Genomic DNA, 24,156 nt, shown 5'->3' on the forward strand with positions numbered 1-24,156 from the left:
TCTGTAATCAGAGCGAAGGAAGAACAAGGCAGCCCCTGCCCAGATGCCTCCATTATGGGAAAGGGCTGGGGGGAGCCGGACAGTGGCAGCGGAGTGTCCTTCCTTCAGACAATCCGAGCAAAGGAAGAACAAGGCAGCCCCTGCCCAGCGGCCTCCAAAGTGGGAGAAGACTGGGCGGTGGGGGGCGGTGGAGTGTCCTTCCTTTGCTCAAGCCAAGCGAAGGAAGAACAAGGCAGGCCGTCCCTGCTCCGCTCCCTGTGAAACGGACAGGGGGGCAGGGGGTGTGCCTCTGTGATGACGTCACTTTCAGGTGATGTCACTGCAACGTGCGTGCAAAGCGTGCGCAATTGGTGGAGGGGGGGGGGGGCGCCGACGCAGGGTTCTACCTGTGGTTGCAGAACCCCTAGTGCCAGGCCTGGCTCTAGGCTGATCCTGCATTGAGCTGGGAGATGGACTAAATCAGTGGTCCCCAACCATTTTTGGCACCAGGGACCAGTTTTGTGGAAGACAACGGATGGTGGGAGGAGGTAGGCGACGGTTTCGGGATGATACAATTGTGCACTTTATTTTGGTGTGGTGGTTAAGTGTGCAGACTCTTATCTGGGAGAACCCGGTTTATTTCCCCTCCACATTGCAGCTGCTGGAATGGCCTTGAGTCAGACATAGCTCTTGCAGAGCTGTTCTTGAAAGGGCAGCTGCTGTAAGAGCTCTCTCAGCCCCACCCACCTTGCAGGGTGTCTGTTGTGGGGGAGGAAGGTAAAGGAGATTGTGAGCCACTCTGAGATTTGGAGCTGAGGGCAGGATATAAATCCAATGTCGTCTTCTTACTGTTATTATTATTACTATATTGTAATATATAATGAAATAATTATACAACTCATGGCCCGGTTGCTAATAGGTCGCAGACCGGTACTGGTCCATGGCCTGGGGGTTGGGGACCCCTGAACTAGATGGCCTTTATGGCCCCTTCCAGCTCTGTGAGCCTATGATTTTTTAAAGCAGCTGCCAAAGAACAAGCTATTTGTAACAACAACCCCCTTAAGAATGCGGAATTTGGCCCATCACCCCAGTGCCTCTTCAGCACACCCTGCTGGCAAAACTAGTTGTCAGCCTGATGCAGTTACCATGGAGGCGACAGGCGACTGTGAGAGGAAAAGGTTTCACATTCACAGTTGATCTCTGGAAACAAAAGACAACATTTGTGCTGCTAAATCAAAAACTTTCATCTTCCACCCTTTTGTGCTTTCCTGGCAGTGCCAAGCTATGATTTATTCATGCCTTCTTAGAGTGACAATTACTTGCCATGACACGTTACCTAGGACCCGTCATTCTGATGAGTAATACTGTGCAAGGGCAAAAATCCAATATTTAATAACCCTTTGTGGGGAGAAATGAGTGATAATAACAACCCAAGGCAGAGCAAATACTAATATGTTGAACTGACACCAATATTCTGTGGAATGAAAAAAAGCAAGGTCATTAGAGCAGAAAACTGACGATTTTTGCTGCTAAGTTTACTGGATCGTTTTGGATAGAAATAACTTGATACAGGGGGTTTTTGGGGGGAGGATGGCGGGCAGGGCATGAGCTTCCATGAGTCTCTGCTCACTTCTTCAGATAATTCTTAGTCCTCTTCCAGCCACAGCTCAAAGGACAGAAAGTTCTGGAATGGCCTTCTGCATAACTAGAGCTAAAACCCCCCATCACGTCGCACATGCACAGCCTGCCATGCTAAAAGGGAGAGATGTTTGTGGAATATTCCTCCTTTTTTAGGGCTCCACGAATCGCCAACCCATCAGCCACGTTAGGTGCTCTGGAGTAACTCATTTTATCCACAAGGAAACTCTCAGATGTTAGTCATAGTTCTTCACTTGGAAGCTTTTGCAAGTGACCTGTATAGGGCTAAGGCTATTACAAGGCTGCTGTAACAGTCCAGTTGAGCTCTCTCAAATGCCTTCCTTTAGCCAATTCACCGGCTGTATCCCCACCTGATGTTTCCTTGGTTCCATGAAGTGCTACAGGCTTCTATCTTACACATTCATGCACGTGTCTCTTTCCCCTTCTCCCTCCACCATCAACCATGCCAATTCAGATAACACAGGGCACTTGCACAGGTCCTGTGCCCTAAAATCTGCTCACGATCTGAGTTCGATCCTGGCGGAAGCTGGGTTCAGGTAGCCAGCTCGAGGTTGACTCAGCCTTCCATCCTTCTGAGGTTGGTAAAATGAGTACCCAGCTTGCTGGGGGTAAGATGTAGATGACTGGGGAAGGCAATGGCAAACCACCCCGTAAAAAGTCTGCCGTGAAAATGTGATACGACGTGTTTGACTGTGTCCTTTAAAAATGTTTATATCTCTGCTACCTAATCTTAAATAGGCATGCACGTGGCCCAGCCTGACAAGGTCTCATTTATGTCTGATCCGGCCCTCATAACAAATGAGTTCGACACCCCTGCCCTAGAGAGCCACTGCCCATCTGAGTAGACCATACTGACCTTGATGGGCTGAGAATCTGATTCAGCATAAGGCAGACTGTGGCTTTCTTTTTTTAGGAGGAGCTCCTTTGCATATTAGGCCACACACCCCTGATGCAGCCAGTCCTGCAAGAGCTTACAGTGCCTATTGTAAGCTCTTGGAGGATTGGCTACAAAAAAAGCCCTGAGGCAGATTCATGTGTGTGTGTTTTGAATGTGTATCAAACAGCAATCTTGACCTAGATAGCCCAAACTAGCCTAATCTTGTCAGATCTCGGAAACTAAGCAGGGTTGGCCCTGCCTAGTACCAGGGAATGGCAAACCATCTCTGAATGCCTCCTACCTGGAGAGCCAGTTTGGTGTGGACAGCCAGTTTGGTGTAGTGGTTAAGTGTGCGGACTCTTATCTGGGAGAACCGGGTTTGATTCCCCACTCCTCCACTTGCACCTGCTGGCATGGCCTTGGGTCAGCCATAGCTCTGGCAGAGGTTGTCCTTGAAAGGGCAGCTGCTGTGAGAGCCCTCTCCAGCCCCACCCACCTCACAGGGTGTCTGTTGTGGGGGAGGAAGGTAAAGGAGATTGTGAGCCGCTCTGAGACTCTTTGGAGTGGAGGGCGGGATATAAATCCAATATCTTCTTCATCTTCTTCTTCTTCTTATTATTTATTTATTTATTTATTTATTACTTTGCATTTATATCCCGCCCTCTCCGCAAGCGGACTCAGGGCGGCTTACAGTATCATAAAAACAATCATTCCATAAAACATATAAAACCATAATACATTTATCAGTTTAAAACTATTACGCTATCTCGATCCAGTCTGGCGGTATTGGGTTCTGACTATGACCACCAGCTTCTGTAGGATGTCCGGTGGCAGCTCATTTTCAGTCAACCAGAAATGCCTGTCTAAACAGTTCGGTCTTACAGGCCCGCCTTCTGCCTTGGAAATCCTACAGGGTTGCCTTAAGTCAGCTGTGACTATAGAAAAAAATTAATTGCGAAAACTGGGGAATCAGCATGCAAATCTGGTATCCATAGGCTACCATTAGAACAGTCCTTATCACAGCTACAGCCTTCTAAGAGAGCCAGTTTGGTGTAGTGGTTAAGTGGGCAGACTCTTATCTGGGAGAACTGGGTTTGATTCCCCACTCCTCCGCTTGAAGCTGCTGGAATGGCCTTGGGTTAGCCATAGCTATAGAAGAAGTTGTCCTTATCTCAGCCCCACCCACCTCACAGGCTGTCTTTTGTGGAGGGAGAAGATATAGGAGATTGTAAGCCACTCTGAGTCTCTGATTCAGAGAGAAGGGTGGGGTATAAATCTGCAGTCTTCTAAAGGGACCTGTTGAAATCATATTATATTTCTTATCTTTTTTAAAATACACAATACTTTTCTTTTTGGAAAAAAAATGTACCAACCATGATTATATTGCATACTTATTCTTTAGTGTCTTTCACTAATTTTAATGCTGGTTTTGTTTTTAAAATTACAACAAAATATCTGGTTTTTTATTTGCAAACAAGGTGATTGAGATTCTGCAAGAGCTCTCTCAGCCCCACCTACCTCACTCGCTGAAATGGCCTTGGGTTAGCCATAGCTCTCGCAGGAGTTGTCCTTGAAAGGGCAGCTGCTGTGAGAGCCCTCTCAGCCCCACCCACCTCACAGGGTGCCTGTTGTGGGGGAAGAAGATATAGGAGATTGTAAGTCACTCTGAGTCTCTGATTCAGAGAGAAGGGTGGGGTATAAATCTGCAATTCTTCTTCTTCATCATCGGGTGTCTGTTGTGGGTGGATGGGTGGGGAAGGTAAAGAAGATTGTGACCACTCTGAGATTCAGCATATAGGGCAGAATATAAATCCAATATCTATCTATCTTCTTCTTCTAAGTCTGTTGAAGCCAATGGGCTTAGAAAGACACAACTCTGTTTCAGATTGCACTGTTTCATTCAGCATACAGTGAAGTAATGGCCCGATCTGTTCTTCAGACACTGCCCCTCATCTAACCACTGCCTGTCTTCGCGTACTTTGCTCCCATGCTCACTCGCCATATCGTGCTAATCTCTGGAGAAGGCAGGCTGTTCTGTCAGAGGAAGGCTCCCTCATTCAGTGTGTCTGAAAAGCGTCGAGCACATTTTTGGCAACGACCCAGTGTAAATAAGTATGTGTAGTCTGTCTGACCACCTGTTAAGTGGCAATGACAGCAGATCTCAGTTTCAGAGCTACAAAATGAATATTCCTTTTAATTAAAGTGGTAACGTTAAATATGAGTCCTGTTGTTTAGGTGCAGTGGTAAAACTCACAGCTCGATAAACTGAGTGTGAGGAGAGAACATGGCGGGAATGATTAAAAATAAGTGCAGTTCCTGATGATTAAGAGAAAAGGTAAACCTTTGGTAAAATGGGGTTCTGAGGATAGGTCAGTTCTTCGTCTATTAAATATCTGAGTAGGAAGTCGAGTTCTGTGGTGAGGGCAACCTGCGAGACCTCTCTCAATTCCACAGGGCCTGTAAGACAGAACTATTTCGACTGGTCTACAACACCTGAGACGGGAGTGAGCTGCCACATCCTACAAAAAATGAGCAACACCATCCACTGCAAATTGTCTCACACTTAAGGACCACCGACGGTCATGACAAAACTGTGAAAATTTAATTCAAAAGAATTGATTCTGAAATGGCATAGCCTGCTGAGGAATGTACTGAAACCCGCCATTACTTTATGTAGCACCATTGTGATGGTCTTTTTTAAAATGATTCTAGTAGTTGTAGGATTGTATTGTTTTAAATGATATTGACTGTTAGCTGCCCTGAGTCTGCTTGTGGAGAGGGCGGGATATAAATATAAAGTAAATAAATAAATATAAATAAATTCATGACAAGAGAGTGAGAGAAGAGAAGAGACCAGGGATGTTCAGAGGAGAGAGAAACCTAAAGGACACCTATGTCTGTAGCTCATGAACATTTGATTGTTGTTGTTGTTCAGTCACACAGTCGAGTCCGACTCTTTGTGACCCCATGGACCAAGTCACGGTAGGCCCTCCTGTCTTCCAGCATTTCCAAAGTCTGCTCAAATTCATGTTAGTTACATCAGTAATGCTGTCCAGCCATCTCATCTTTTGCCGACCCCTTCTTCTTTTGCCTTCTGTCTTTCCCAGCATCAGGGTCTTCTCCAGTGAGTGCTCCCTTCTCATTTGGTGGCCAAAGTATTTGAGCTTCAGCTTCAGCATCTGACCTTCCAGGGAACAGTCAGGGTTGATTTCCCTTAGGACTGACTGATTTGATCTTCTTGCACTCCAAGGGACTCTCAAGAGTCTTCTCCAGCACCACATCTCAAAAGCATCTATTCTTCTGTGGTCAGCCTTCCTTATGGTCCAACTCTCACAGCCATACATTACTACTGGGAATACCATAGCTCATGAACATAAGTGTTGTCAAATCATAGCAGACTTACGGCAACCCCACCAAGGGGCTGTCAAGGCAAGGGGGAAGCAGAGGAGGTCTGCGTTGTCTTCCTAAGAACAGTCTTTCTTGGTGGTCTCACAGACAAGTACTGACCCTGCTTAGCTTCCAAGATCTGAGGAGAACGAGCTATTCCATGCCACCTTCCCTCCTGTTTGTAGTTTACAAATGATAAATTTAGTAATCTCAAGTGGACAGAATAACCTTAAGTGTGGTTTCTTTGGAGATGGCAGTTCCTGATCTCCTTTATTTTTTTACATCATCATCATCAACAACATAATCTGTGTAAAGCAGTATTTCCTTTTGTCTGTCCTAAACCTATGGCCCATCAGCTTCATTGGATACGCTTGAGTTCTAGTATTTTGGGAGAGGGAGAAAAAGTTCTCTTTGGCCCTTTGTACACTTGGACTTCCATCCAGGATTTCTCTGAGTTCGACTCGCATTCATTTACCTTACAGGAAAACCCTGGACAAAACAGCAGCCAGGGACAATTGTGGGGTAAAACTGGAGTGAACTCAGTGTAATATGGGAAGGAAAAACCCCCCAAGATAAAAACAGGAATAAATTCAATTGTAGTATAGAATGTTAGTTCAGGGACAGGGTTGAACCAGGATTAAAATCTATTGTAGAAATAACTTTTGACCATTCTCTCCATCAGTGTTCTCTCTAAGCCGAGTTAATGTGAGCTAGTTCACAGTTTTTTAGCCTCTGGCTCATATATTTTTGTCTTAGCTCAGGAAAAATGCCCCCAAGGTGAACTAATTTATGCAGTAGCTCACAACTTTAATGCCAGTAGCCCATGAAGTAGAATTTTTGCTCGCAAGTCTCCACAGCTTACAGGGAGTATTGCTCTCCATCCCATGCATAATTTTACAATCCTCCATCATGTTCCCTCTTAGTCATCTCTTTTCTAAACTGAAACTTCTCAGTCTCTTCAGCCTTTCCTCATTGGGAAGGTGCTCCAACCCCTTAATCATATTGACTCCCCCCGCTTTTTTGTACTTTTTCCAGCTATGCAATATTGTTTCTGAGATACGGTGACTGAAATAGCATACAGTATTCCAAATGAGACTGCACTGTAGTTTTATGCAAGGGCAATATGATATCAGCCATTTTACTGATAACAGGTGGCAAGCCTCCAAATGCTGTCATTATCAACCATTATCAGGTCTGTGCCGAGTAGACCTTGTGGCACTGCCAGTACTGCAGGGGCCACTTGGCACAGCTCAAGCCAAGGCTGTTTTGATGTTCCTGGCACAAGGGGGTTCCTTTTGTGTTATTTTTAAGTAAAACGTCTTCTTAAGTTCTTCATGTTATCTGATGGAACAGGTGATAGACTTTTGCAGGCTAAAGATCTGAGACTTTAAAGAGCAATGCAGCATCTGACTCAGTCATTTACCTTGTACACTTAACAATGCAACACAGACGTCCCCAACCCTTTGAACCTGTAGGAATTTCTGGAATTCTGCCAACAGTGCTGTGGATGCAGCCACAAAATGGTTGTCGCAGGAGGCAAAGCCAACTGTAAAGTGGCAGGTCCAGCTTGCCTCTGGCCTTACTATGGAAATATAGCAGCTGCTGCCAAAGCGACCTTTTTTTTAAAAAAAACTGCACAGCCAATCAAATCTCCAATAGCTAGCCAGAAGGCCTGCTGTGGAAAAGCCCCCACTTGGTCCCACCCATTTTCTAAAAACACTTGAGGGCACCAGGAAAGGTGACACCAGGCACCACGGATCCATTGGCACCACGTTGGCTGGTATAAAAGGTAAAAAAAAATCCATTACCTCCAGCAATAACTGGAGATATATGGAAAGAGAGGTCTTGGACATCACAGCTAGTCCAAGCAGTCTTGTATGAACTCAGTGGTCAGGGCTCTTTGGACACTGTGCATCATAGCAGATAACTCTCAAACAAGGGTTGCCACGTCCAACTCAGGAAATATCTGGAGACTTTGAGGGTGGAGCCAAGAGAGAGGTTGTGACAAACATAATTGAACTCTGAAGGGAGTTTTGGCCATCACATTTAAAGGGGCTATGCTCCTTTTAAACACCTTCCCTCCATTGAAAATAATGGAGGATGGGAGCACCTTCTTTTGGAGCTCATAGAACTGGACCCCCAAATCCACTCTTTTTTAAATTTAAGGATGTTTTGAGGAGAGGTGCCAGCAGCTATCCCCCCATAGTTCCATGGATCAATTCTCCATTATACCTATGGGAGCCAGTCTCTACAGGGTATAACGGAGAGCCCAGTAGATATTCAACACACATACCCCAGTTTCTGATAACCTCGAAGTGAGGGGAGGGCCTCCAAACCAGGAGATCCCCTGCCCCCAATGGGGGATTGGCAACCCTATCTCAAATGAGGAGGGGGAACAAGGTGAAAATCTGATTGAATGACTTCCTACCCTAGACCCACTGAAGATATATGTCTGAGCCTAGAATTAATTAGAAGCCTGATACACCACTTTGATTCTTAGCTTGGTTTGAGAACATCAATTTGTAATAAATAAATAAATAAAATTCACGTTGGACAGCCATGTTTTTGTTCATAAGATCTGCTCTGAGAGAACCATTCTCAAGAGATGCCCTGCAGAGCAAAAAAGGTCTTATACCCAGAAAAAGCCCAGCAAGAACTAATTTGCATATTATGCCACACCCCTTGTGTCACCATTGTTTCACACAGGGCTTCTTTGTAGAAAAGGCCCAGCAGGAACTCATTAACATATTAGGCCCCTGGACAGCTGAAACTGCATGCATTCCTGCTCAAAAAAAGCCCTGCTTATACCCTTAAATGGTGTCAGTCATGATAAGAGAGCAGCTCCCCAAGATATTAAACAGGCCTTTCCCAGCTCTGCTATCTGAGATGCTTCACTCAAGAAGGAGCAACTGAGCCACTGGTCTCAAGCAAGAAAATCATGAAAAGAAGTGCTTGCAATTGCCAAATAAATACTCCTCAGAAGAATCACTTCTCTGCGGTAAAGTTTCCCACCAACCAGAGTTGTCAGGGGCCGACAATGGAAATTGCATATTTTAAAGGCAAATTAACATGATTAGTTCTATGACTGCATCACTCCATCCCTTTGTAACATTGTACAAAATCATTACTGTGCTTCATCTCTCAAAAGCTGCCTGTTCAGACCTGAATCTCTTAGAAACTGCCTGTTCAAACCTGAAATCTGGAATGCAGACTTTCAATCTACCTTTTGGTTGATAAAAAGGTAAAGGTAGTCCCCTGTGCAAGCACCAGTCATTTCCAACTCTGGGGTGACGTCACATCACGATGTTTTCATGGCAGACTTTTTACAGGGTGGTTTGCTATTGCCTTCCCCGGTCATCTACACTTTCCCCCCAGCAAGCTGGATACTCATTTTTCGGTTGATGCTCAGCACTAAATGTTGTGCACACAACAGCAGTAACTGGTGCTATGTTGCATGAAACACTGTTGGCTTCCATTGAACCCAAAAGGAACTTAGCCACAGACTTCAAGGAAACAAGAAACCACTGGAAAATACCCTCCCCACCAAGAATCATTGGAAAATTTAGTCAGGCAAATATTAGTTAAGCATACAAGCTGTATAGCTCCGGTTCATAACTCTTGCTTACTCTACAGTGCATTCCTCAGAAGACTTTGAATGAACTTGGAATGGTGTGACTCTGCCTTGGATTGCAAAGTAAATCTTCTTGACACATACTGCAGAAATAGCACCAACCAACTTTTCTCTATATATCAGGGGTTCCCAACATAGTGACTGTGGGCACCATGGCACCTGCCAACACCCTTTCTGGCACCAGCCAAAAAATTTTAAGAAGTCGGTTTGGCCAGGTTGGGCTTTTGCCCAGCAAGGTTTCTGATTAACAAGAAGAAGAAGAAGACGACTGCAGATTTATACCCCGTCCTTCTCTCTGAATCAGAGACTCAGAGCGGCTTACAATCTCCTATATTTTCTCCCCCTACAACAGACACCCTGTGAGGTGGGTGAGGCTGAGAGGGCTCTCACAGCAGCTGCTCTTTCAAGGACAGCTATGGTTAACCCAAGGCCATTCCAGCAGCTGCAAGTGGAGGAGTGGGGAATCAAACCCAGTTCTCCCGGATAAGAGTCCGCACACTTAACCACTACACCAAACTGGCTCTCAGTTAAACTGAAGTTAAATCTCTGTTAAAGATCCCCCCATCTTTGGGGATCCAATCCACTGCTGGCCAGCTGGTAACCATAGAGTTTTGGCCAAAATGCTAGAGCGTTAATGTCCCCGGTGTGATGACGTTACTTCCATGTGATGCCATCATGCCTATCATGTTGCTCCAACCCCTTACACTCCCAGACGGCTCCCTCCCACCAGTACAATTGGACCTGGTAACTCTCATCTACATTGTGTTCCTTAAATTAAGCTGTGGCAATCATTTTGTGTCTGGCTCCACCTCCTGCAGCAGCCATTTTGTTCTTGTGCCCACCACGCTGTGTCAGAATTCCAAATGTGTACAGAGGTTCTACACAACTTGCTTACCTGGCTTGACGTTCCTCCTTCTTCCTCAGGCTGGCTCAAGGTAAACTCCTCCATCACAGGTTCACGGGTGTTCATCACCTCTGTCATGCTGCAAAGGTCAGAGCAGATTTGGACAAGAGCCAATATAAATTTTAAGGGGAAAAAGCCAACATTATCCAAATGTTTACATAACTGAAATAATGGGGAAAGCTTATCAGGAATTAGCAGTCTCCCAAGAAGCATAATCTTATCTTAATCTATTATTCCATCTTAATCTATTATTCCATCTTAATCTATTATTCCACCTTAATCTATTATTCCATCTCTGAGCCTACTGTTGTATTGATATATATAATGTGCCCAATCGGAAACTACTGCCTGTGACATATATGTTGTTTGTTTTATTGTATCCTATGGTTTTAGCTTGTAATTCTTAATTGTTTTAACTTTTGTTGTTATCCACTTCCGGGAAAGGGTGGAATAAAAATGATATACATTGAGCTCCTCAGGTTGCCACCGGCTAGCGGTCTGCCTGCTCCAGGTAGCCTGCCTGGCATTAACTAGAGCCCATGCGTTTTCCATCACAGCTGCCACCCTACGGGACTGGCTTGAGAGCACCAGCCGTACAAAGTCCCGCTCTCCTTAGCTTTATTTTTTTGTCTCATTTAGTTTCCCCAGCAGCATTTGGGAAATTCTAATGTGGCAAAGTAATTTTGATTCCAGCGGCAAAATGTTTTTGTTGCAAATAATAATTACTGTCATGTTTTCCAAGCTCTTAATATGCATCCAGTTCGTCACCGTGGACTGTGCAAAGCATCTTCCTGGGGCTGTTCTGCTTCAGCATTGCTGTGTGCATGGAATTTGATAGGAAAGTCTAGCATCTAGCACAGGACTCCTCATGCATCCTATCCTACACTCCTGGACAACCCATCACTTATAGCTTTCTCTCCCACTGCAGTAAGGATTACTAAGATAAATATGCTAATGCTTTTAAAAAGCATTTTTCTTCCAGAGGTGTTAAAAAGAAGAAGACTGCAGATTTATACCCTGCACTTCTCTCTGAATCAGAGACTCAGAGAGTCTTGCAATCTCCTATATCTTCTCCCTCCACAACAGACACCCTGTGAGGTGGGTGGGGCTGAGAGGGCTCTCACAGCAGCTGCCCTTTTAAGGACAATTCCTGCAATAGCTATGGCTGACCCATGGCCATTCCAGCAGCTGCAAGTGGAGGAGTGGGGAATCAAACCCAGTTCTCCCAGATAAGAGTCCACACACTTAACCACTACACCAAAATGGTTCTCAAAAGTGTTAAAAAGAAGAAGACTCCAGATTTATAACCTGCCCTTCTCTCTGAATCACAGACTCACACATACACAACAGGAATAAAGGGAATGCCGCTAAAGGAAGATGGGGAGATGGCAGAGAAGCTCAATGACTCCTTTGCTTCTGTGTTCAGTGTGGGAAGTGTGGGGCATGTACCCATGTCACAGCTCCTATTTTTAGGAAGGGAGTCTGAAGAACTGAGCCAAATTGAGGTGACAAGAAATGAAGTTCCAGCCCAACTGGGAAAATGAAAAACTGGGTTCAGATGGTACTTAAGGAAATCAGATGCGGCATAGGTTACATATATGGGTTAGTAGATCAACTATCACTAAATTGAGCCATTGTATCAGAAGACTGGAGAGTATCAAATGTTACACCCAGGGCTTTTAAAAAAAAAAAAAAAGCACAAAGAGTCCTGTAAGCTCTTGGAGGATTGGCTACATCAGGGGTGTGTGGTCTAATATGTAAAGGAGTTCCTGCTAAAAAAAAAAAAAGCCCTGGTTACACCGTTTTTTTAAAAAGGGATCAAGGACAGTCAGCTTAACATCTGTCCCAGGCAAATTAGTAGAAACTGTAATCCAAGACAGAAGGAAAACCAGCATGGCTTCTGTAAAGGGAAGTCCTGCCTTGCCGACCTTTTGGAGTTCTTTGAGAAAGTAAACAAGCATGTAGACAATGGTGATCCAGCAGACACTGATGAACACGGGTTATTGAGGAAGACTCAGCATGGGTTCTGCAAGGGAAGATCTTGCCTCACTAACCTGTTGCATTTCTTTGAGGGGGTGAACAAACATGTGGACAAAGGAGACCCAATAGATGTTGTTTACCTTGACTTCCAGAAAGCTTTTGATAAAGTTCCTCATCAAAGGCTCGAGAGTCATGGAGTAAAAGGACAGCTCCTCTTGTGGATCAAAAACTGGCTAATTAATAGGAAGCAGAGAGTGAGTATAAATGGGCAGTCTTCCCAGTGGTGGACGGTAAGCAGTGGAGTGCTGCAGGGGTCGGTATTGCGTCCCATGTTCTTTAATTTGTTCATAAGTGATTTGGAGTTGGGAGTGAGCAGTGAGGTGGCCACGTTTGCAGATGACACTAAATTGTTCAGGATGGTGAGAACCAGAGAGGATTGTGAGGCACTCCAAAGGGATCTCTTGAGGCTGGGTGAGTGGGCGTCAATGTGGCAGATGAGGTTCAATGTGGCCAAGTGCAAAGTAATGCACATTGGGGCCAAGAATCCCAGCTACAAATACAAGTTGGTGGGGTGTGAACTGGCAGAGACTGACCAAGAGAAAGATCTTGGGGTCGTGGTAGATAACTCACTGAAAATGTCAAGACAGTGTGCGATAGCAATAAAAAAGGCCAACGCCATGCTGGGAATTATTAGGAAGGGAATTGAAAACAAATCAGCCAGTATCATAATGCCCTTTTATGAATCGATGGTGTGGTCTCATTTGGAATACTGTGTGCAATTCTGGTCACCGCACCTCAAAAAGGATATTATAGCATTGGAAAAAGTGCAGAAAAGGGCAACTAGAATGATTAAAGGGTTGGAACACTTTCCCTATGAAGAAAGGTTAAAACGCTTGGGGCTCTTTAGCTTGGAGAAACGTCGACTGTGGGGTGACATGATAGAGGTTTACAAGATAATGCATGGGATGGAAAAAGCAGAGAAAGAAGTACTTTTCTCCCTTTCTCACAATACAAGAACTCGTGGGCATTTGATGAAATTGCTGAGCAGTCAGGTTAAAATGGATAAAAGGAAGTATTTCTTCACCCAAAGGGTGATTAACATGTGGAATTCACTGCCACAGGAGGTGGTGGCGGCTACCAGCATAGACAGCTTCAAGAGGGGGTTAGATAAAAATATGGTGCCGAGGTCCATCAGTGGGTATTAGCCACAGTGTGTATATATATATATATGTGTGTATGTGTGTGTATCTAAAAAAAAATTTGGGCCACTGTGCGACACAGAGTGTTAGACTGGATGGGCCATTGGCCTGATCCAACATGGCTTCTCTTATGTTCTTATCACATTATATACCTGTCTTTTCAAAGAAGTAAGCAGTGACTCCTGAAAGCTCCTACCCTGTCACAAATGTTTAAGGTATTACCGGACTCCTGCTCTTTTCCACAATCACCTCTTTGTACAGTGGTTTGGTGCAGTGAGTTTGGAATATGGAGATCGGTTTTAAAACATCCCACAGAACTTGTAGTGAACTACCAAGGCAAATGTAGCTCAGCAACGATATACAGTAGCTCCCGAGGAGCTCAACAACCCTCTTGTGTTTTGGAGCCTGGTCGGGACTGTAAGAACAGTCAAGGCAAGGAACATTGCGAGAGCTACTGTGCTTGGCTGGAGGCCTTCGTCACAAGTGGTTCTGACCAGGTTTAAAAGACGCGGGCAATGGAGAAAGTTCATGCTTCTTCTAAACTGGTACTAACTTCTTTTCGACAGATCCAATCAGAGCTACGGCCTGCAACGTGATGCTGCCTGCATCAGCTGTTGGCCACCTGGTCTAGGATACATCCCTAAATAAACAGCTGGTAGCAGACCTGGCCAAAATTGCAAAGACAAATCACTCCAGCTGGGGGAAAGTGGAGAATGTTGTGCTGGTGTCACAACAGATGTCCGAATGACTCAGCTTCCATGCTAATGAAATCTAGATCATTTTTTTATTGGATGGAAGGGAGGGGGTGATTCGCATTTGTGTGTGAGGCACAAGATGGCAGGACGAATTGTACTTTGTGCCATTCCCCCAAAAAGAACAGAGAGCCAGAAACATGGCAGAGAACTAGCTCTGAGCTGAAACGGATTGAAACTGTTCACGAGCTCCGCGTAGAAATGTTTACTGGGGTGTGAGGCTGGGAAGAGCAAGTGCAGATAATGCCGTCTGCTGAGCCAGTGATGCCGAAATATCTAGCTATCTCTTTGGGGGGGGGGGGGGGTGGAAAACGGTGCAGAAATAAAATGACAGACAGAAAATTACAGCTGCCCTTCCGTGAGGCTGGAAGATAACAAATGGTTTTCAGGCACGTTAAGAACTCTTTAGGGCAGACTGTCAATCACGGGAGAAACTGGGATCTCTGAACACAAAAGCGGGACAGGAAGAAGACAGTGGCAAAACAGCCATTATCAAATCCTGGGCTGAGGGTCAGCACATGAAAGCTTTCCACTGGCCCACACCGAAGCAGGGAGCTGACAGGGCAAGTTGAGTGGGAGCAGCTGATGAAAGGGCTAAAAAGGAGAAAATTGGGTGTGGGGATCTATTGGAGGTTTAGGCCCCATCTCTAGTATTTACAGATTGCTTATACACCTCAGATTACTTACGTGTTAGCAATCTACATACATACATACATATATACATACAAGTCACAACCAACTTATAGCAACCCCAGTAAGGGGCTCTCAAGGCAAGTGAGAAGCAGAGGTGGTTTGCCACTGCCCTTCTCTGCAGAGTCTTCCTTGGTGGTCTCCCATCCAAGACTTATGGCAACCTCAGCAAGGGGCTTTCAAGGGAAGTGAGATGCAGAGGTAGTTGGCCGCTGTCTTCCTCTGCAGTCTTCCTTGGTGATCTCCCATCCAAGACTTATTGCAACCAAAGCAAGGGGCTTTCAAGGGAATTGAGAAGCAGAGTAGTTGGCCATTGTCTTCCTATGCAGAGTCTTCCTTGGTGGTCTCCCATCCAAGATTTATGGCAACCTCAGCAAGGGGCTTTCAAGGGAAGTGAGACACAGAGGTAGTTGGCCACTGTCTTCCTCTGCAGAGTCTTCCCTGATGATCTTTCAATGGAAGTGAGAAGCAGAGGTAGTTGGCCCTTTTCTTCCTCTGCAGAGTCTTTCTTGGTGGTATCCCATCCAAGAACCAACGCTGCTTAGTTTCTGAGATCTGGCGAGACTGGGCTATAACCAGGCCATCTTCCCTTCCTTTTAGCAACCTACTGTACAATACTATCAGATTTCTCCATCCTTTCAGTGGGTTAAAGCTTGCTTCTTACACCTGAGCAAAGCCTGAAACCTTCTTCCAACTTTAGGAGTTCTTCCTCCAACTCTGGTGGTTCTTCTCTCTGAGGAACTACCATAAACTGGATGAAGGCTGGTGAAGCTGGAGGAAGGCTCCTTGAGAGATGGTTGGATCTGTCCCAAGGTATAATCTTAGACAAAATGCATCTGCAGTTTTGCAAATACACAGGTACAACCTGCTGGCATTACATGACGCTGCCTTGTATTGAATCAGATCTTTGGTTCATAAAGTTCAGTATTGTTCATTATGACTGGCAGCAGCTCTCCAGGGTCTCAGGTAGATCACATTACCTATGATCTGATCCTTTCTTACTGGAGATGCTGGGGATTGACCAGAGACTTTCCACAAGTCAAGCAGATGCTCTGCCACTGAGCCACAACCCCTCCCCAAACACAACATCACAACATTAGAGTCATCCAGTGTCTGTTGTAGGGAGAGGAAGGGAAGGAGAATGTCACTAGGGAGGAGAAAGATGAATCATAGAAAAATAGAGTTGGAAGGGACCTCCAGGGTCATCTAGTCCAGTCCTCCACACAATGCAGAAAACTCACAAATACCTCCCCCTAAATTCACAGGATCTGCATTGCTGTCAGATGGCCATCTAGCCTCTGTTTAAAAACCTCCAAGGAAGGAGAACCCACCACCTCCCGAGGAAGCCTGTTCCACTGAGGAATCGCTCTAACAGTCAGGAAGTTCTTCCTAATGTTGAGCCGGAAACTCTTTTGATTTAATTTCAACCCATTGGTTCTGGTCCTACCTTCTGGGGCCACAAAAAACAATTCCACACCATCCTCTATATAACAGCCCTTCAGTCTCCCCAGGGAGGGATTCCAGTGTCTTAGACCTATTGAGAAGGCCCATTCTTTTGTGGCTACCGACTGAATCCCAGTTGATGACGAGGACACAGGTGAGAGCACATGAGGGCGAACCGAGTGAGTGATATATCACAAATCTACTCACTGGATTATTGGGGTGAATTCCAGGGTGGAGACAGACCTAAACAGCTTGAGGCCAGGAAAAACTCAGGGGAAACTAATTAATCTGACAGACAGTAGATGCGGGACAAAAAAACAAAAATACTTTTTCATACAATATATAATAAATTTGTGGAACTCACTGCCACATGATGTAGTGACTGCTTTAAAAAGAGAATTAGACAAATTCATGGTGGATTGGTCCATCAAATCCTATCAACCCAAATGCCAAACTAGAACCTCCAAGTTTAGAGGCAGTAACCTTCTGAATACCAGTGCTGCAGGTGGGGTGGGGGGTGGGAATAACAGGCCTCTGCATCCTAGATGGAGCACTGACCAGATCCAGGAGGACATCTCATGTTCTTACAACAGCCTGCTCCCACAAGAGCGTAAAATATCTTCACAGCAGCCCTGTGAGGTAGTTTGCCCTGAAATACAGTGACTTCATAGCTCATAGAGATTTGAATCTCAGACCCATTTCCCGCTAGCCTTATGCCGCTCTCATGCTCCTCTTCTCCACGGGGCTTTGGTCGGATTTCACAGCATCTGCCCCGGGGCTGCAACTCGCTCCGCCTCTTTTGAACAGCAAATACGATCCTCTAAAAACTGGTGTCTGTTTGCCGTACAAAAAAGGCAAAGCTAGTTGCAGCCCCGGGGCAGATAGTGTGAAATCCGACGGAAGCCCTGTGGAGAAGAGGAGTGTGAGAGCGGCTTAAAGCTAGTGGGGAATCGGTCTCAGTCTCATCTTGTCCAAGTTCAACACTCTTCATACTGCATAACACATGTAGTCCCAGGTGGGTAGCCCGGTTGGTCTGAAACAGCAGAAGAAAGTTTGAGTCCAGTGGCACCTTTAAGACCAACAAAGTTTAATTCTGCTTAAATTAAGCTTTCATTGGCATGGTATCTGAAGAAGCGTGCATGCACACAAGAGCTTATACCCAGAATTAAACTTTGTTGGTCTTAACAGGGCTTTTTTTTTTTTTTTTTTAGAAGGAACGCACAGGAACGCAGCTTCAACTGGCTTGGTGTCAGGAGGCGTGGCCTAATATGCCAATGAGTTCCTGCTAGGCTTCTTCTACAAAAAAAGCACTGCGTGAAACAATGGTTGCATTGTGGGTATGGCCTGCTTTGCAAATGAGTTCCTGCTGGGCTTTTTCTACAAAAAACTCAAACTTTGTTCCATGTGTAGTCCCAGTTCACATATAAAACCTCTTTTGGCCTTTCTCTGTCTGCCGGTGAATAATTTTAGACACAATTATGTGAGAAATAGAAAGGCAGTTTGAAATACACTTATATCAGGTTTCTGAAGAAAGCAATAACCCAGGTTGGTTAACACTTGGTATATGATTTTGTCCAAAGAGTTATCATGACTTACCCAACCCAAAGTGGTCTCTGCGGAATTTTGGTGTTGCCTTTTCAACATTTTTTTTAAAAAAATATTCATTCCATATTTAATTGCAAGCAGAAGCAGAAAGATATACAGAAATCATGAGATATCCTGAGAATACAGAACTCATTCCAATAAGGATTGGCCCTTTATCAAACAGGTAGCAGATTTCTGCCGTGGAAACGTTGTGAAAGCAACGTCACTCCAGAGTCAGAAACGACTGGTGCTTGCAGAGGGGACCTTTCCTTCCTTCAGGCACCAATAAAATGCAAATTCTTATCCTGCCAGAGATCAGAAGAGGAGAATTTTGTTTGGATGTGTTTTTTCATCCCTTCTAGCAGTGTTTTTATTTAAATACTGATAAGCAGCTGTATAATAAAGCATTCCCTGTTTTCAGTCACACTTTTTAAAGAAAAAAAATATGCCACTTACATTTTCTTAATGTACTGCCATTGCCAATGGTAAATAGTAGCCATAGCAATGGAAAGGAAAGGAGTAAACAGTGTTTATAAAACAAAGCCACTGGCTCATTTTTGGCAGATGAGTCGCAAATATGCAGCCTGAATATTTTTTCCCCAATGAATTTAAAGGATGTCACTTTCTTGGAGACACAGTCAAGCTTAAATATGCTAAGGCTTGAAATCCTAAAAGCACTTTCTTGGTAGTAAGGCCCACTTAATAAAATGCGAGTTACTCCCAAGTAGACCTGCTCAGGATTGCTTTCAATATATGCCAAAATCTGCCCCTGCTCTGTTTTAAGGGTGCATGGGGTCAGATTTATAGAATATTTTACATTGATGCATTTTCAACAAACAGCATGTTTTAGCATGCTGCAGTTTCGATATCTTACGCCACCAGAGGACTGACTTCAGATGAGTGTGATAACCAGGGCTTTTTTTTTGTAGAAAAAGCCCAGCAGGAACTCGTTTGCATATTAGGCTACACCCCTGATTGCATCTTTGTTTCACAGAGGGCTTTATTGTAGAAAAAGCCCCGAAGGGACTCATTTGCATATCAGGCCACACCTCCTGATGCCAAGTCAGCTGGAACTGCGTTCCTGTGCGTTTCTGCTCAAAAAAAGCCCTGATGATAACTGTCTTTTTTTGGTACTACATTTCTTGTGGGGCAACAATGTGGTTGAAACGAACAGAAACAGTCATGGAGGAAGGTATTTGCTGAGAAGGAAGACACACGGGTTGGGTGCAGTGTTCCCTCTAAGCTGAGTTAGTGTGTGCTAGCTCACAGTTTTGTAGCCTCCGGCTCACACATTTTTGTCTTAGCTCAGGAAAAATGGCCCCAGAGCAAACTAATTCATGCAGTAGCTCACAAAGTAGAATTTTTGCTCACAAGACCCCACAACTTAGAAGGAGAGTATTGGCTGGGTGGGTGCTCTATAGAGGCCCCCTCTGATCCCCTGCTTGTGACAAGGGCTCCACTTTGTCCAGTGCAAGACTGGATCTTCAACTGGCACACAAATATACAGAGTCATTCAACAAAGACGTTCAGGCTGTGAAATGCTTATGTAAAATCCTACACCTAACAATACCACATGCTCTTCCCCGTACTTCCTGCATTTCATAATTGGGAAGTTTACAACTCAGGGTATGGCTCGCTCTGGTCACCCAGCAACCATCCATGGCAGAACTACGGTTTGAACCTGGGGCTCCCAGATCTTTGTCCAAAACCCAAATAACTGTTACATTTTCCCTTGGATTTAATGATAATATTTACAAACACAACACCAGATCAGGAAATGTATCTACATTTGCAGATCTGGGAGCCAGTGTGGCATAGTGCTTAAAATTGACGCACTAGTATCTGGGAGAACCAGGTTTGAATCTTCACTCTGCCATGAACATATGAAGCTGCCTTATACTGAATCAGACCTTTGATCCATCAAAGTCAGTATTGTCTACTCAGACTGGCAGCGGCTCTCCAGGGTCTCCAGCTGAGGTTTTTCATGCCTACTTGCCTGGACCCTTTTTAGTTGGAGATGCCGGGGATTGAACCTGGGACCTTCTGCTCACTAAGCAGATGCTCTACCTCTAAGCCACCATCCCTCCTCCCATGGAAGCTCACTGGGTGATCTTTGAGAAGTCACATGCTCCCAGCCTAACCTACCTCACAGGGTTGTTGTGAGGATAAAATGAACACTGTAAACCCCCTCGGCTCCCCATTAGGGAGAAAAGCAGCGTATAAATGAATAAAATAAATATGTGGGATTCACACAGGGAGGGCAGCATGATGAATATTCGAGTATCTGAACTGGGTTGCCAGTGTCATCAAACAGACACAGAGGAGGGTGTTGTTTGTCTTTCTTTTTTAAGAGAGAATTCTGAAGATAGCAATTGGGAGGAAATGTTTTCAGTCAGAGTTACAAGCCCATCAGGAGGTCACAAGATCTGATCTGGAAAGACAAACAGGCGGCTGCTCTTTTGATCTTTCTGACAAAAACAGGAAGAGGAGCTCGAGTACATATTAACAGCGCTCCAGCATCTGAGCTGGAGTAAATCTGGGAAACGAGGTGAGTCCGGAATATCCCACTTACCTTCTAATCACATGAATGGCTGTTGTTCCCCAAAAAACCTACGCCGGCCTACCGATGACGTTCGCTTTGGTAAAGAAGCGTTGCACAAGATATGCCAAAGGCAAAATGTATCTGGGAAAGACAAAAAAAAAAAAATTGAGTGAATGGCAGGGTGGCACAAGTGTGAATGACAGAGTGGGAAGACACTGCTGGAAAGGATGAATACGACCAGCCTGACAGTGGTGAGGGAGGGAGAGAAGGAAGTGGTATTTTGGAAGAGTTTTCTATTTCCAGTGCCAAATAGAAAACTGATCCACTATTCCTGTGCATGAAAAAAGCCATTAAGGTTATCTGATGGAATTCCTGCAACTGGTTGAAGAAGAAGAATTGCAGATTTATACCCCGCCCTTCTCTCTGAATCATAGACTCAAAGCGGCTTACAATCTTTTATGTCTTCTCCCCCCACAATAGACAGCCTGTGAGGTGGGTGGGGCTGAGAGGGCTCTCACAGCAGCTGCTCTTTCAAGGACAGCTATGACTAACCCAAGGCCCCCTACCCTAAACTCTTTTGATTTAATTTCAACCCATTGGTTTTGGTCCAACCTTCTGGGACAACAGAAAACAACTCTGCATCATCCTCTATATGACAGCCCTTCAAGTACTTGAAGATAGCATAAGGAAGACACTTGCTGATTTGGAGCCTAAGCAATCCATGAGCTATCTGGAGCTTGCAGACTGGGGTTTTCCTACCTCCCGCCTCTTACTGCAGCCCACTAAATCATGTGACCTTCACAAACAGCAGAAGGGCAAAGTGGAACATCAGCAGCAGTGGTGGAAAGATTCAGTGGAAGGCACACCCATTTTCTCCCAAGGGAAACACCCTCCCATCACTGAATACAGACCACAGGGTTCAAGTCACTGTACTCTCTCTCTCTGAGCCCTGGGAATGGGATAGTCTCACAGACTATCGGTCCAATAATCTAAAGAAGTATTATAACCGATCTGTAGATTCTGTAGAATTATGGGCAGTCACATATAGGAGACTCTTGCTGCTGAATTATTATCACTGTTCATATATGTATCTATAGCTATATAGCATTGCTCCGCCGCATTTCTAATTAAAACTGGGCAAGGTGAAATACAAAAAATAATTAGAATCCGCAATAAGGGGACACTTTAAACTGCTAAACCTACAATACCAAAGAGGGCCTGAAAAGTTAGCATTTCTAGTAATGGTATAGTTTAGTAAGGTCAAAGATCAATCAGATGGAATATACGTTCTAGATAAAAACATATATATTCAGAATAGAACATCTAAGTATAAAATCAACCTCAGTTACATACATTGTGTTTTTGAGTCTTAGGGTTAATAAACTAGTTAAGTAGTTCTCCCAGCAATTTGCTTCCGGGATCTTATAGTTTGCATAGCAAATTTTGCCACATTTAAGGTAATTTTTGGTCCCTTTCTGCTAGCAGCTTATCTAAATAAAATTTGATATTTCTCCCCGGAAAATAATTATAGATCGGAGTTATATGCAGGTCAGTTTATATTCCAGTTCCAAAGAAGGGTAATGCCAAGGAATGTTCAAGCTGTCGAACCATTGCACTCATTTCACATGCCAGCAAGGTCATGTTAAACATCCTATAAGCTAGGCTTCAGCAGTATGTAGATTGGGAACTACCAGAAGTTCAAGCTGGGTTTCAGAGAGGTAGAGGAACTAGAGATCAAATTGCCAACATTCGATGGATTATGGAGAAAGCACGGGAGTATCAGAAAAACATCTATTTCTGTTCCATTGACTATGCTAAAGCCTTTGATTGTGTGGATCACAACAAACTGTGGGAAGTCCTTAAAGAGATGGGAGTACCAGACCACCTCAAATGCCTCCTGAGAAACCTGTATAAGGGTCAAGAAGCAATGGTCAGAACGGGATATGGAATAACTGATTGGTTAGAATAGGAAAAGGAGTTCCACAAGGATGTATATTGTCACCCTGCTTATTTAATTTATATGCAGAGTACATCATGCGGAATGCTGGCCTGGATGAAGCACAAGCCAAAATTAAGATAGCTGGGGAAAACATCAACAACCTCAGATAAGCAGATGATACCACTCTAATGGCAGAAAGTGAGGAGGACCTAAGGAACCTCTTATTGAGGGTGAAAGAGGAGAGCACAAAAGTAGGCTTGAAACTCAACATCAAAAAAACTAAGATCATGGCATACGGCCCCATCACACCATGGCAAATAGATGGGGAAGACATGGAAGTAGTGACAGACTTCACATTTCTGGGATCCAAGATCACTGCAGATGGTGACTGTAGCCATGAAATCAAAAGATGTTTGCTCCTTGGGAGGACAGCTATGGCAAACCTGGGCAGTATAATAAAAAGTAGAGACATCACCCTTCCAACAAAAGTCCGTATAGTCAAAGCGATGGTATTCCCAGTAGTAATGTATGCCTGTGAGAGCTGGACCACAAGGAAGGCCGAGCGCAGAAGAATAGATGCTTTTGAGCTGTGGTGCTGGAAAAGAATCTTGAGAGTCTCTTGGACTGCAAGAAGATCAAATCAGTCAATCCTAAGGGAAACCAACCCAGACTGTTTTCTGGAAGGTCAGATGATGAAGCTGAAGCTCAAATACTTTGGCCACCAAATGAGAAGGGAGCACTTCCCGGAGAAGACCCTGATGCTGGGAAAGACAGAAGGCAAAAGAAGAAGGGGATGGCAAAAGATGAGATGGCTGGACAGCGTTAGTGATGAAACAAACATGAATTTGAGCAGACTTCAGAGGATGGTGGAAGATAGGAGGGCCTGGCGTGACTTTGTCCATGGGGTCGCAAAGAGTCGGACTCGACTGTGCAACTGAACAACAACATAATATTTTGGAAAAGCCTACATTCAAACAAAACATGTTCCTTGGATTCCAGTTTCCCATCCCCATGGATACACAGTCTTTCCTCATATGGCTGCTTTATGTATTTACCCTCCATGACTGCTGACGGTAAAATATCCATTCTAAGGAAGGTAAATGCTCTTCTGTACTCAGCTTTACGATTAGCATTTCTAACATCCATAACATAGACTCACAAGCTGAATAGACAAGTAAAATAAAATCGTTGCCCAGGTTATGGTCAGAAGGCATTTGATACAACAACCTTGTTGAATTCAGGCAGATCTGGATCAGGTCAGTGTCTGAACAGGATTCCTCATCATCCCCAGGGCCGGCTGGCCCACTAGGCAAACTAAGCGGTTGCCTAGGGTGTCGGAAGGCGGGGGTACCGAATTTGGCCTTCCCCTCCCTTCCCCCCTAGGCAAAAGCCTAGTTTGCTTGCTTCTCAGCTGCCTCCTCCCTCCCTTCCCCACTCCAGGTCTATTTCAATGCCCAGAACGGCTGCAGCGGCAGTGCCTTTCAGGATGCTGATCCTTCCTGCTGCTGCTGGCCTGCCCTGGTGCTGACAGATAGTTAGCGCCGCGCGGTTTTACCCGCCAATCAGCTGACCCAGTCTTTAGATAGCCTG

At 44.8% G+C, this 24,156-nt stretch overlaps 1 protein-coding gene across 1 annotated transcript in view; it reads right to left on the reverse strand.

Annotated features, from left to right (window-relative positions):
- Positions 1-20,771, reverse strand: part of LBHD2 (LBH domain containing 2) — a 31,969-nt gene extending 11,198 nt beyond the window's left edge. The window contains exons 1-2 of the mRNA XM_060261587.1: positions 20,658-20,771; positions 10,429-10,516 (exon numbers count right to left, since the gene is read on the reverse strand). Coding sequence (XP_060117570.1) covers positions 10,429-10,515 — 87 coding nt within the window. The 5' untranslated portion in view covers position 10,516; positions 20,658-20,771. The remainder of the gene's footprint in view (positions 1-10,428; positions 10,517-20,657) is intronic.
- Between the last annotated feature and the right edge of the window lie 3,385 nt (positions 20,772-24,156).

The sequence above is a fragment of the Heteronotia binoei genome, chromosome 21 (genome assembly GCF_032191835.1).
Source record: "Heteronotia binoei isolate CCM8104 ecotype False Entrance Well chromosome 21, APGP_CSIRO_Hbin_v1, whole genome shotgun sequence".
NCBI lineage: Eukaryota > Metazoa > Chordata > Lepidosauria > Squamata > Gekkonidae > Heteronotia > Heteronotia binoei.